This window comes from Vitis vinifera, chromosome 14 (assembly GCF_030704535.1).
Source record: "Vitis vinifera cultivar Pinot Noir 40024 chromosome 14, ASM3070453v1".
NCBI lineage: Eukaryota > Viridiplantae > Streptophyta > Magnoliopsida > Vitales > Vitaceae > Vitis > Vitis vinifera.
The window spans coordinates 19,487,361-19,500,652 of NC_081818.1; the positions used below are offsets into that span (position 1 = coordinate 19,487,361).

Sequence of the window (13,292 nt, forward strand, 5' to 3'; positions counted from 1 at the left end):
TTCTAATAAAGCTACTTATGTACGCATAGATTTGTTTAGTGTACTCTTTCTTTTCATATGTACTAGCGAATGTTGTGGCATGATTTTTTTTTCTTTGTGGTTATGTCAATTTATAATGATTATAAAATTTTTAATTTAATATTAAAAATCATAAATTCAAATTAATAAAATAAATAAACTTATTTAATATAAAATTAATATATATATTGAAAGTAAAACTTTATTAAATATAAATTGTTTCATAAAATATTTAGAAAAATATATGTTAAGCTTATATAATGCTTATTAGCCCACCTATTCGAACATGAATCCATTAAATCAAATTTTAAATTTCATAAATTTCCTTTTCATGCTTTTTACATAAAAATACTTCTGCTATTTTTTTTTTCAAAATTGATAAATTTTGGTAATATAATAAAACACTAAAAAAAAAAAAAAATCATTCACAAAAAGAAAAAAAAAATGGCAAAGAGGCTTGGAGAATGTATTCATTTAAAATGAAAAAGAAAAAGGAAGGGCAAATGGAAGCTAAGGACACGTGGGTGGCACGTGGTCTCCCCTGCAGGCTAGCTTTCTCCACTTTCCCCATTGAGCCCTAAACCACAAAAGCCTTCCCGCCACAGGGTAGCTGCAGTCAACCGGCTCAACCGTTTTTAAACTCCCAATTCTCCCGCCAAAATTTGGATTGGCTGTGCAAACCGGCTAGCTCCGGTGACCAGTCACCCTCTCCCAGTAGGCTGTCCCAATATAAAACGGTGGAGCAGCGACACTAGAGGCGTCAACGCCATCAGGTGCTTCGATGAAGGTTGTGGAAGCTAGGGTTTGGATCTTGGCAGAATGAGTGCTGTGAACATCACAAACGTCGCCGTTTTGGACAATCCCGCCTCCTTCTTGAAACCCTTTCAGTTCGAAATCACTTACGAGTGTTTGACTCCTCTCGCAGACGGTAGTTTCTCTCTCTCTCCTTCTATCTCTTTCCCTTTTCTTTTATTGTTTTTTATTTTCGGATGCGTTTCTTTGGGTTGGGTTTAATTTGTGGTCTATTTGTTTGTTGAGGAAAAAAAAAACACGGGAACTTTGTGGAAGATTGCATAATTTGGCTCAATTAGGTCTTCTAGTTGTATTACGCTGGGTAGATGAGATTTTAGGTTTTATAGTGGTATTTTAAATACCTTTTTTCAGAAGGTAAAGAATGTCAAATCGGTTGCTTGCATTTTCTTGCCAAGCAAACAGCGCATTATGATCAAAATTGTTACGCCGGGCAGCCGGTAGGGTTTGTAGTGTTGTGATCGTCTTCTGAATGGAAATGGAGGCGCGCAAGATTGTTGTTGAGATGATAGGATATATTTAATCAATATTGTTTTATTGCATGAGTAGATTTTGAGATTTAGATCATTTTGAAGGAATTTTGGCTGAACGTGGTCTGGAATGGTTTAAGCTAATCTTAGGAAAGAAAATTAGCCACAGAGGAGAATTCCTTTTAAGTGTTTAGATTGTTGATATATTAATGTCCATTATAGGGTTGATTCTTCTATGGATAATAAAGAGATCAAGTGAATGGCCCGTAAACAAAGAAAACTATATCTCTATGTTATGGGGGTCCTCTATGCCCGTAAACAAAGAAAACCATATCTCTATGTTATGGGGGTCTTCTACTTTGGGGGCAGAGGAAAAAACTTTTGAGGATTTAAAGGATGGATTAGATGATGCAGAGAATGTATGAAACAAAAAATAGACCATGCTTGGGTTAGCTGCTCTTCATTGAGATCATGGGACAGTGAGCTATGATATTGAAGAATTTACATCAAATGAGCTGGATGGAGCTGCCAATTCCCTGGAAATTGGCAGAAATTAATGATTGTTATAAACAAAAGTAGGAGTTTCTCTGTATGATTTCTAAGATCTCTTTCCCAAATGTCAAATTCTTGGGAAAAAACTGAGATGAAAGAGCAGAGAAATGCTTAAAACTGGTACTCTTTGAGCATTTTTCTCATTCTTTCCAAGAAAGAGAGAAAGCCTTAAGGAGAAATCTTGATGAAGAAGGGGAGTTACTATATTCAAAGTGAAGGTACCTTACAGTAAAAAGTAATGAGTTTTAGTATTTGAAAACAGGAGAGCCCTGCTCTAGGATTTGCTGCTCTACTGTGATATGATTTTCAAGATCTATTTCCCAAATGTCAAAGGGCACCTTACTCTTAGTTATTGAGGAAGAAATGAGAGGAAAGAAAAGAAAAATGCTTAAAATTGGTATTACTTAAGCATTTTTCCAATTCTTTCCAAACAAAGCCTTAAGGAGAAATCTTAATGAAAAAGGGGAGTTCTATATTCAAACTAAAGGTATCTAACAATAAAAAGAAATGAGTTGTAGTATTTGAAGACATAAGAGCCCTTCATGCACTAGGATTTGGTACCCTACTTTGATTGAATAAAACAAAGTTTGAGTTTGGATCAAGAACATGCTGCAAAGAATCTCAAGTTGATTGCGACTTCTTTCTGGATTGTGTAGGCATGTGAAGTTAGTATGCACTCAATGTAGGGCTCAAAATCTTGGCTGAGTCATATCCACCTCAGCCATGACCAGTATCGGACTGATACCCGAGTTCAATATTTGGTTGACTTGCAAATAGACTTGCTTGAATTGAAGATAAATCAGCCATCTTGAAGCGAATCACACAGAAACTTTGAGACTACTCCAAGATTATGCCAATATTGATCTATTCGGGTGATGGGTGGTGGAAAAAATGGTAATGTTGGAGCGGAAATGGTGGAGAAGAGGAGTATAGAGAGCTTGGACCCTCTGCATCTTCATCCCTATATTTGCATCTCCATCCTTAAAACTTTACATCTTCATCCTTCAAACTTTACATCTTCATAAGGCTATTTTGTCTTCAATTTAGAGCCTTCAAAATGGGTGTCGTGCAGGAAACAGGGAGTTATCCATTTAGAGGTGAAATTGGTATTGTGCAAACAAGGGGAATAGGTGTTTGACTAGGTGTATGGGTATTTGATAGGATTAAGAATTTGGGTTTCAAATCATAAGTGTTTGTCTTTGAATCATGGGCATTTGTTTTTAAGTAGGTAATGAGTATTTGATGGGCATTTGTATTTTAGTAAATAATGGAAATTTGATGGAAATTAGGATTATAGCAAATGAATTATGAATATTTAGGTTTACATCAAATAAGTAGGAAACGAATATTAGTATAAAAATTAAAAATAATGAATATATTTGATAGGAAAAATGGTGCTTAATTTTTTTATAGATGATTCATGGTTATAATTTTTTAATAATTCAAAATATTTTTTAAAAATTCAAAATATTTAATTTAAACAAATTTGTTATAATATATATATATATTTGATAACCAAGGAACTTTCCTTGGCCAAGCGCTTAGGACTTTCGACTAAGACCCAAATTTGTTATAAAATATAAATTCACTTTTTATTATTTTCATAAAAAATAAGAAACATTTACTATTAAGTGATAAAGTTAAAAAAATTTTAAATTTTAATATTGTTATAAATCATTCCAAAGGTATGCTTTTATGACAATTTGAATAATTTTATATATAATAGAAATTTATTTTATTAATATTTTAGCATATCTATTTATGTTTATTTTTGTAATACTTTTTGCAATATTTTTAAAAAAAATTTGAGCTTTTAAACTAGAATCTTTTGTAACCCAATACCAATCCGAGATGCTGAAACCAATGTGCCTTGGGACCTCCCGAGTCAGTGACCAATACCATGACTTTGAACTATGAGTCAATGTGATTGACAACTTTTTTGTAGACAATCTAAATGCACATATATACCATACAAGTGTTTTTTATCCTCCTAAATAAAACTGCTAGTTTCAAACCTTGCAACCACTGATATTTAAGTAGAAAAGTGATTTTTTTTTATTGCTGTTACATTGGTGAAGTTCTATGAGGCTTCTGTCATTAGTATTTGGACTTACGAAACTCATTACTGGTAAAATATTCTCTTGCACGAACCAATAGCCATAATTTTTCAAAGACCCAATCTGCCATAAACTCCACAGTATACTCGGAGACTCTTTTATCCAAAGTAGATTCCTTGTTGGTATTCATAAGCTTTCTGTGTGAATATGATCCCATCATTTTTGTTATGAATGTGTAAACAGATTCTGGAACTGTTTTCTATATAATGTGTTCATGGTGGCATTGGGTTACTGTATTTGTATTTGCCATTGTATTTGATATCTGATTTATCACATCAGCAATACCGGTATCTTTGTTCGAGGTTGAATTTCAAATTCTGAAGTTGCCAATTAGCCTGTTAGTAAAAATTAAAGAGTAAAAGAGAATAACTTCATGTTGTTTTGCATTATCCATTTAATGACCTTGATGCTGTGTGGATATCTGTTTTATTTCTTTTATTTGTATTTTTGTTATTACAAACATTTTGTTGGCTGTGACTGTTAGGATTGACATACAACCAACTCATCACTCATTTTACTGCCAAGTACATGTGTTTTTAACTCCAACATCTTTACTTTATACATTTCTTTTTCCTCTTCTTTTTTGGGTTTTCTAAGTGCATACAATGCCTTTTTCTATATGGAGTTCATCATACAGTCAATGGAATATAAGAGGGCAACAAATAAAATAGGAGAAGAATCAAGGTGTAAATTTACCATTGCTTTAAAAAATGTGGTGGGGACATGCAAGAATGCCTCAATAGTTAAGGTAATATTGACTTGGATGATCTAGTCATATGAACAGATTCATCAGGTATGACAGGAGGTGCTACCCATTCAATCAATTCAAAGCAAAAAAACTAGGTTCAGGATCAGGAAGCGGTACCCATCAACAAGTGAATAATTATGCATTCAGGCACTTCCAACATTACTGAGTTGTTGTAGCTTGTGTGTTTTAGTAAGTCACCCCACAAATTCTATGCAAAATTTTTTTGAATTTTGGAGAATTAGCAGGCCAATATATATTCTTTTAGGTCTAGATTTGTTTTCACCAATTCCTTACTATGCTTTAACAAGTTCCCGCTAGAGAAAATTTCAGACCTTGATTCTTTTCTATCAAAGTGATCTCTACATGAATGTTTGAAGGACTCATGCACATCAGCAGAACAGTCAGCTGACATGGTTCATTATATTGAATTCATTCAGGGGCGCTCTACCTGTTTTTGGAAGTATATGGAAATTGCACTGTATTGCCTATATTTGAAATAGAACATTGAGTTTGTATGCCCACAGGAATTTGGAAAGCGATATCAGCCAGTAAAATTGTTGATAAGCTCCTAAAGATAGGATCATGGTCACAATGGTAGATTGTGTGGTGTTCCTAGTAAACAGTGTAAGGTTGGTTCAGATACAGTGTATCTGTTGGGACCCTATTTCTTGAATTCTCATGTTGGCTGGTTGACACAAGCTAAAGTCACTAGAAACGATTAGTCATGATTATATGCTATTCACCCAAATGTTTAACAAAGTACAGGAACTAAATAAATTATACGGTTTGACAAATTGATCTACTTGTTTTCTTGTTCAGACGCCTAAACTTCTGTTGATTTACAATGCTTTCTCAGTATCCATTGGATTGTAACAGTTTTCACTTTATAATTTCAATGCAGATCTTGAATGGAAACTCATCTATGTGGGATCTGCTGAAGATGAGACTTATGACCAACTTTTAGAGAGTGTACTGGTTGGGCCGATCAATGTTGGAAACTACCGATTTGTGTTGCAGGCAATCCCCACTGGCTCAATACTGAATTTTTAAATCAGATTCAGTTGATTTACTTTTACTTGCATATGGTGGAACCAGCTCTGATATATATTATTGTCTAACACTTTGCAGGCTGACCCGCCTGACCCATCAAAGATCCGAGAAGAAGATATTATGGGTGTGACAGTGCTTCTGTTGACGTGTTCTTATGTGGGACAGGAGTTTATCCGTGTGGGCTACTATGTGAACAATGAATACGATGATGAGCAGCTGAAAGAGGAACCTCCCCAGAAGGTGTTGATAGACAGGGTCCAACGGAACATACTATCAGATAAACCAAGAGTAACAAAGTTTCCCATCAATTTCCACCCTGAGAACAAAGATCCTGGAGACCAACCCCCTCCGCCTGATCATCCTGCTGAAACTGATGGAAATAGAGAAGAACCACCTGCTTCAACTCATCACCCTTCAGATGCCCGATTGCCGTAACTACTACTTCCAAACTCTGACCATCCAATTTTCTGGTTTGAGCATAGCATGGTAATTGGTTTAGTTGATATCTATGCTAAAAAAAAGAAAAAAAAAAATTCTGGATGAACTGCATCCGAAGGATCATGTATTTATTACATCAGCCTGATGGAGAGATGTCTGATGAAATGCTGGGTTCAGTCTGGCTGGTTTGGGTTGCCAAAGTACTGGTTCACCAGGTTGGTTACTTTCTATGTTCAAAATTGGATTTTCGGACCTTGTAATAATTATCAAGGAATTTCAGCTTCATTAGCTTTAATGACCTAATAACAACTCTAACAAAAATCTTTTTTTTTTTTTCACATTTATGGGTTTTTGTTAGGCTATGTTTGGTTCTTGAAAAGTTTTAAAGGAAAAAAATAATATAATCTCTTATTTGGTAATAAAAAATCAATGAAAAGAAACATGAATATATATATATATTCTATGTTGGTTGAATGAATATAAGGGTAAGGAAATAAATAAATTTAAAATTAATAAAATATTTGTATATATTATTTTAAATTTATTTTAATTTGTTAATATAAAAATTAAATAATTAAAAACCAAAAGGGGTTCTAATGAGCACTTATCCGGGCCTTCCTAAAGGAAGATTTTCCGTGGTATAGAGACCAACATAGGCCAAGTAAATTTTTAGAACTCGGACGCATGAGTTGTTTGAGAGCCCAGCTGGCAGCTGGCATGTGCACACTAAAATTCTTTGAGAAACTAATAACAAGAATAATTGTTTCAAGTTTAAACATTTTTGTGATTTAACAGTGAAATCCAATTTGGTCTGCAATATTATATTAACTTTTGTGAATTGGTCAGGAGACATGTTTAGAAGTTTGTTATCATATAGGCTCGGGTTGTTCAAACCTTGACCCAAGCCCAACTCAAATTAAACTTGGGTTGAGAAAACTTAGTCCAAATTCAATCCAAATAATGAAAATGTTTTCCCAAACCTACCCAAATATCAGGTTGGGTTCGGGTTGAGTCGGGTCAACCTGTTCAAGTTGCACCCCTATTAGTAACCCTATTAGAAAGATTAGCAATGCGTTTTTTCAGAGTTTAAAAGTGATTCCTAAAATTTGTCAAAAAACATTTTTTAAGGTGAAAGATTTTTTTTAAATCACTGTCAAATGAAATCTTAATTTATTTTTATTAATGAAAATTACTAAAGGTAAAAAAAATTAAGATAATCTTGAGTGAAAACCTCATTAGTTTAGGAAATACTAAATATTAAATACATTTTTTCAAATTGAAATTACCTATTAAAACAAACTTATAATAAATATTCTCTAATTAAAATAAGCAAGTAAAAGCTATAAAAATTGAGAAATGGCTCAATAAATCTAATATTTTAGCAAAATTTGCTAATCATTTTTCAATATATAATTGTTTTTAATATATAGTTATTTATACTGTTGTAAAACGAGGATAAATGCAACGCAAATAAAAGTAAAGAAACTAATATATGTTATTTCAATAATAATACATAATGGGGAGGAAAAAATCGTAGAAGAAAATTGAGAGAATTGGGAGAATGAAAGGAAGAGAGAAAATGAGAGAAATAAAATTTCTTTCTTTTGCTCGGGATGGGATTCTACAAGGGATGGAAAGCCCTTTTATAGGTTGTCCTAAAAGGTTCCCATTTACTCATCTTAAAGATGAGTAAATGAAACTCATAAATGAACTTCAATTAATTATTACATTAATGTGGTCATTCATTACCTATTTATAACACATCCCCTTGGATGACCACTGTATTAAAATAATATGCTTAATGAAGACCTTGCTAGTAAAAAACCCTATGGGAAAAACCTAGTGAAGGAAAAATAATACAATATTCTTATAATTTTTTAAGTTGTTCTTAATATGTTAGGACTACCTCGTTAAAAACCTTGTCAGTAAAACCCAATGGGACAAAACCTGGACGAAGGGAAAAAGAGTACAGTACTCTAACACCCTTTTACAATCATACTCCCCTTCATGTCGATATCCTTGAGTTAATGCATTCCAATTTTGTGTATTAACTTCTTCAATGTTGAGGTTGACAATGACTTTGTGAATAAATTTGTTAAATTATCACTTAAACATATTTGTTACACATCAATTTCACCACTCTTCTAGAGTTCATGTGTATAAAAGAATTTTGGTGAAATGTAAGTCATCAAATAAATAAGCATATTATATATGAAATGTATCAATCAATACATCATATATCCAAAAAGCTAAGATTTCAAGGTAAGCAATATGATCCAAAAAAAATGTATGTCAAAATGCAAAAGGATAATATGCAAACATGTATCTATCCTATATATCCTCCTAGAACCTAAAATATTTCCCCTTTTGGCAACATGAAAAAAGAATAAAGGACTCACAACAAATGATCAAAATGTGGAGGAAAAGGTGGAAACACGGAATGCAAGTAGGTCATCATTTCCTCATGTTGACGCTTCATGCGATCCTCAATATGCTTGATCCTCTGCTATAGATACTCAAATTGAGAAGTATAGTCACTCTGATACTGATCCATGCGATCCTCCATAGAGTAGAAACAGGTATCACTAATCATAACCAACTCCTCCATACGAGTACCAAGTGAACTAATCTGGGTCGATAAGTCCATCCAAAGAGCATGGCCAGGAGCAGGAGATGCCTGAGGTGGTGATACCTAAGTATAGGTAGGCTCAGAGTATGTTAGTCCAGAGAAGTCAAGCTTAGTGTATGATGGTTGAGTGGAGGGTCCTTGTATAAAAGCAGGCTCAGTCATCAATGGCTCAGAAAAAGTAGACTCAAACTTAGTACCTCTCGTTTGTGAAGGAATCTATGTCTAAAGTAAAAGAATATCAAGCTCAGCTCACTCAGCTGGCCACCCTAAGGGTCCACTCCACCTTTCATCTGTCGAATCTCTGTCTCTTCCTCAACTCTAGGGTGTACCTATCCTTGTCTCAATGGTTGTGGTTGTGCCTATGCCTATGCTAGTGCTCTCTCTACTTTTCTAATCCATGAGTCGTTTGGAGCCTTCTCAAATTTCATCCTCCTCAGGGATTGGTCATTATACATGTCATGAATACTAGGTGCCTCACAGTCTATCTCTCTGCTCAAGTTTATGATAGCCTTCTTAAATACCAAAGAGAGAAAGTGTCTATAGGAGAATGCTTTAGTCGTGCTCTTGTAACAGGTAATCATGTGCATCATCATCAGATATCCCAAATGAATTTGTCTCCCAATGAGGATCGAATCCATCAAGAAAGCCTCATAGTAGGAGACCTTGTCTTGGTGTCCATCCCGTGGCAAGAAAGCGAAGCATAGCATGTGATGGAGTACTCTACAGATGACAGTCAAGCTGTTTGCTGATGACTTGCCCATCCCATGGGCATCTGGCAGTCCATAGATCCTCTTAATAACCTTTTTATGCTCAAATATCATAATGGTAGGCCACACCTAAGACTCATATATCCTTAATCTGACGGTTGGCACTCCTATAATTCGACAAATAGCATTCACATCAAGCTCAATCTCAGCTCCTCTCAAGGTATAAGAAATAGGACCTCCAACATGGTACCTAGCCTTGGCACAAAATGCTCCAACCAAATTCGGAAAGTCAGACTCGGATAGAAACACAATTAGAAGCCATCCCATCTTCGCAAAAAGGTCCTGAAATCCAAAGTAGATCAACTGTATGAAGTCAATATCTCTCCTAGGTACCACACATTAGTGAGAGAAGTGTTGCTTGTACCGTTGGTACTCCTCCACGATACTGAACAAGGAAATGTCAAAAACAAGCCTTTCGGTGTGCTTCCATCTGGGACGACTCAGCTAGGCGCTTACCCTGTGCTCTTGCAGTTGTGGGCTCTTGTTTGGGAGCCATGAAAATCTAAAGGAAAGAAGTGAAAAATGAAATGAAGATCGGGTAAAGAGAGAAAACGACTCAAAACTGAAACCCTAACCTCTAATCCACCCTAGACTCACAAATTAGTGTCCAAGATAGCATAATCAATTAGAAATAGCCTCAAAATCTCTTCTAGACCCTTCTTGCAACAAAACCACTTGAAGAACAGTAGAAAGAAATGCAAAAAACCAGGCGCATGAGGCTCTTAAAATTCCTAACTCTAATAAACGGTCAATCGGTCTTAAATCGGTTGACCGTCTGGTTAATGCGGTCAACACTTCCTTGACTTTCCAATTTTTTAGACTTCTTCACTCCTTGATCCTCCTCTTGCCTTTTTTCAAATGGATTTCCCCACTTTTTATGCCCAATGACAAGGAAATTTTGATTTTTGGTAAAAAAAATTAATCATTTTCTAAGCATGTGTTTATATTATGTTCTATATGAAGCATATGACATGATAGTTCAATCAATTAGAGAGTATAGTCATTAAACATTCACAAGAAAGCACTAGATCATAAACCAATCACTATTAGGATACCATAAGCCTATGTCCATTGTTCTTTTTAAATATTTAAGATGTCATGCCCCAAAACCCACTCCAAGGGCATGACGATCATTTCACACCTCAAGCCCAAAGGCTCAAAGTGGAAATGACACAAACATTCGTATTGTAACTGGAAAGAAATTTACCAATTACCAAATTCCTGTTCAGAGTAGTAGGACAAAATTCTAAAGTCTCCGAGTATCAACTTTTTTTAAAAAAAATTAACACATCAACTAGAGTGTTATTGTCCAAATAACTCCAAATTCAATAATTTAAATGAAAAATAAATTTTAACATCTAAACAATGTCCAAAAATAAAGTTTGAACCAAAAGCCTAACAAAGAAAAATTCCCAAGCCTAGCCAACACTCCTCGCCCGAACTGAAAGTACCTGAAAATTTATCAACAAAGGGGTATGAGCTTAAAGCTCAATAAGGAACATAAATGCAGTTTCATGGATCAAACATTTTCAATCGTACTTGCATCTAGGAGATATAACATATACTTATTTTCATAAAAAATCTTTTGAGTTCGAAATACTAATACATTCAAACTTTTCAACAAACTTTCTCATATCCATTTCAAAACAATTTATCATCAAAACCAAATCAAATGCATTCAATATATCTTACTCTGGTTATCAAATAACAAATGGTGCTGTAGACCCCCATTTTAGGGGCTTATTTTTCCCCACTTTTCTACAGATCTTTTAGCCAGGTGTCACTACCCCCAATGAGCCACGTGTCAAATCCTTAGTGGCCATAAGGGAATCAGTCTTGCTTTTTGGGAGGCGAATACGAGGATGACACGTGGAGGAATATTCTGGAAGGTGGTCCTGCAGGCCGTTAGCAGGAGCGGATGAGAGAGAGGATTCTGCAGGGAGTAGGATGGCTTTTGGTGGTTGTTTCTGGAGATATGGTTAGATGGGCAAATCCGGTAGAAATGAGACATTTTTTTTGTTATCAGAGAAGGAGAGTATTCCAGGGGGAGGGGGGACTTTTCTTTTTTGGGGACGGGGGGCTGTTTTGTTGGTTCCATCTATCTTAGAGGGGAACTTACTGGAGAAGGAGATAACAAAGGAAAAAAGCAGCTACAGGTGAGTTTGAGGTGGGTCTTTTTCTCCCTTTGATTCATATTCTTCTCATCTCTTTCTCATTTTGGTTTGCTTTGCATTACTCATCAGTTTGGGTTGGATTATATGTTGAATTTCATTGTTTTTCTAGATCACTTGTTTGTTGTTGTTGTTGATCTTGTTGTTATCCTCATGGTTTATGTTAGGAATTTGAAGCTAATCCAACCTATGGTAATCACCCTATAAAGGGGGTGAATAGGGTGATGGTCTCTTTTCACAAATTTAAACAAGTGAATGCAAGAGACAATTATATGCAAGTATATAATAATCAATATATAGACAATTGCATATAAATTAAAGAGTAGGGAAGAGATAATGCAAACACAAGAGTTTATAGTGGTTCAGCGCAACCCGACCTACATCCACTCTCCTCTAGCTTCAATCCCGAGCTTGAGGTTCCACTAATTCAAGGCTTCCAAACCAAGCCTTCAAGCAATATAATTGGATTATGGTTCCAATTCACCCTCTTGGACTTTTGGCTCCAAGCACCCTTTACACTTCTCAAGAGATATCCCACTCTTGAACAATCTCTCAAGTAATACCCCACACTTGAGAAACTTCCTTTCAAATATTTACAAATGAATGATCTCTCAAAAATCATAGCACAAGAACTTTAAGCTCAAATGATACAAGAAAAACTAGGATTGAATGGTATACTAAAGATATGCAAGTTCTGAAATAATGGTGCACTAAAAAATACTCCTCCAATGCTCAAATATAATCAAGAAAGATTTGGGAAGGTTAAACTCTTGAAACAATGAAGATTGAAGCCTTTTTATAGAAGAAAAAAGTCATACTAGTTGTTGGGGGTTCGACCGGTCGAGCTAAAGGTCGATCGGTTGACTAGCCGTTAGCATTTAATTATTGGCAATTGACCGTTTGGGCCTCAACCGGACCTCAACCGAACTTTAACTGGACCTCAACCGGTTGAGGTTCAACCTTGACCGGGAAGAGAAGGTCACTGGGAGAGAGAGAAACTTTTTTGCCTCCCTCAATCGGTCCTCGACCGGACGAGCACAACCGATCGACCGGTTGAACCGGTTGAGCCATTTTTTGGCTCAACACCCAATCTTTTTCAACTTAAAACCTTTTGACACAAGTTTGAAAATCATTTAACACAAGGTTTTAGTTGAAAACATGAAATCATCCAATTTTTAAGATATTTAAAACAATATTACTCTTGGATGATTTTGGTGCATAAATAAAGAATGAAATGCATGAAAGTCCTAGTCCACCAACAACCTTACAAAGAGATCTTATGAAGCTTTGGTCTTGAAAAACTCTTCTCTTTGAGGTGGTCTTCTTCTTCATGATTTCTGTTTGGCTTGATTTGTCTTTGTGATTACCACTTTGGAAATCATCTTGCCTAATCACACTTGAAATATGATCATTAGTTCTAAACCTTATTTTGTTATCATCAAAATCAAGATTAACCAAACCTTGGTTTCATAGTTTAGTTTTGGGTTAATGAGGCTCTGTTTCTCACATATTTTGTGACTTT

At 35.1% G+C, this 13,292-nt stretch overlaps 1 protein-coding gene across 1 annotated transcript; it reads left to right on the forward strand.

Moving 5' to 3' along the window:
* Positions 1-516: 516 nt before the first annotated feature.
* On the forward strand, positions 517-6,506 carry LOC100244498 (histone chaperone ASF1B). Its single transcript, XM_002266083.5, has 3 exons — positions 517-946; positions 5,617-5,732; positions 5,844-6,506. The coding sequence occupies exons 1-3, from the start codon at positions 838-840 to the stop codon at positions 6,198-6,200; spliced, it is 582 nt and encodes a 193-aa protein (XP_002266119.1). The 5' UTR covers positions 517-837; the 3' UTR covers positions 6,201-6,506.
* Positions 6,507-13,292: the final 6,786 nt, after the last annotated feature.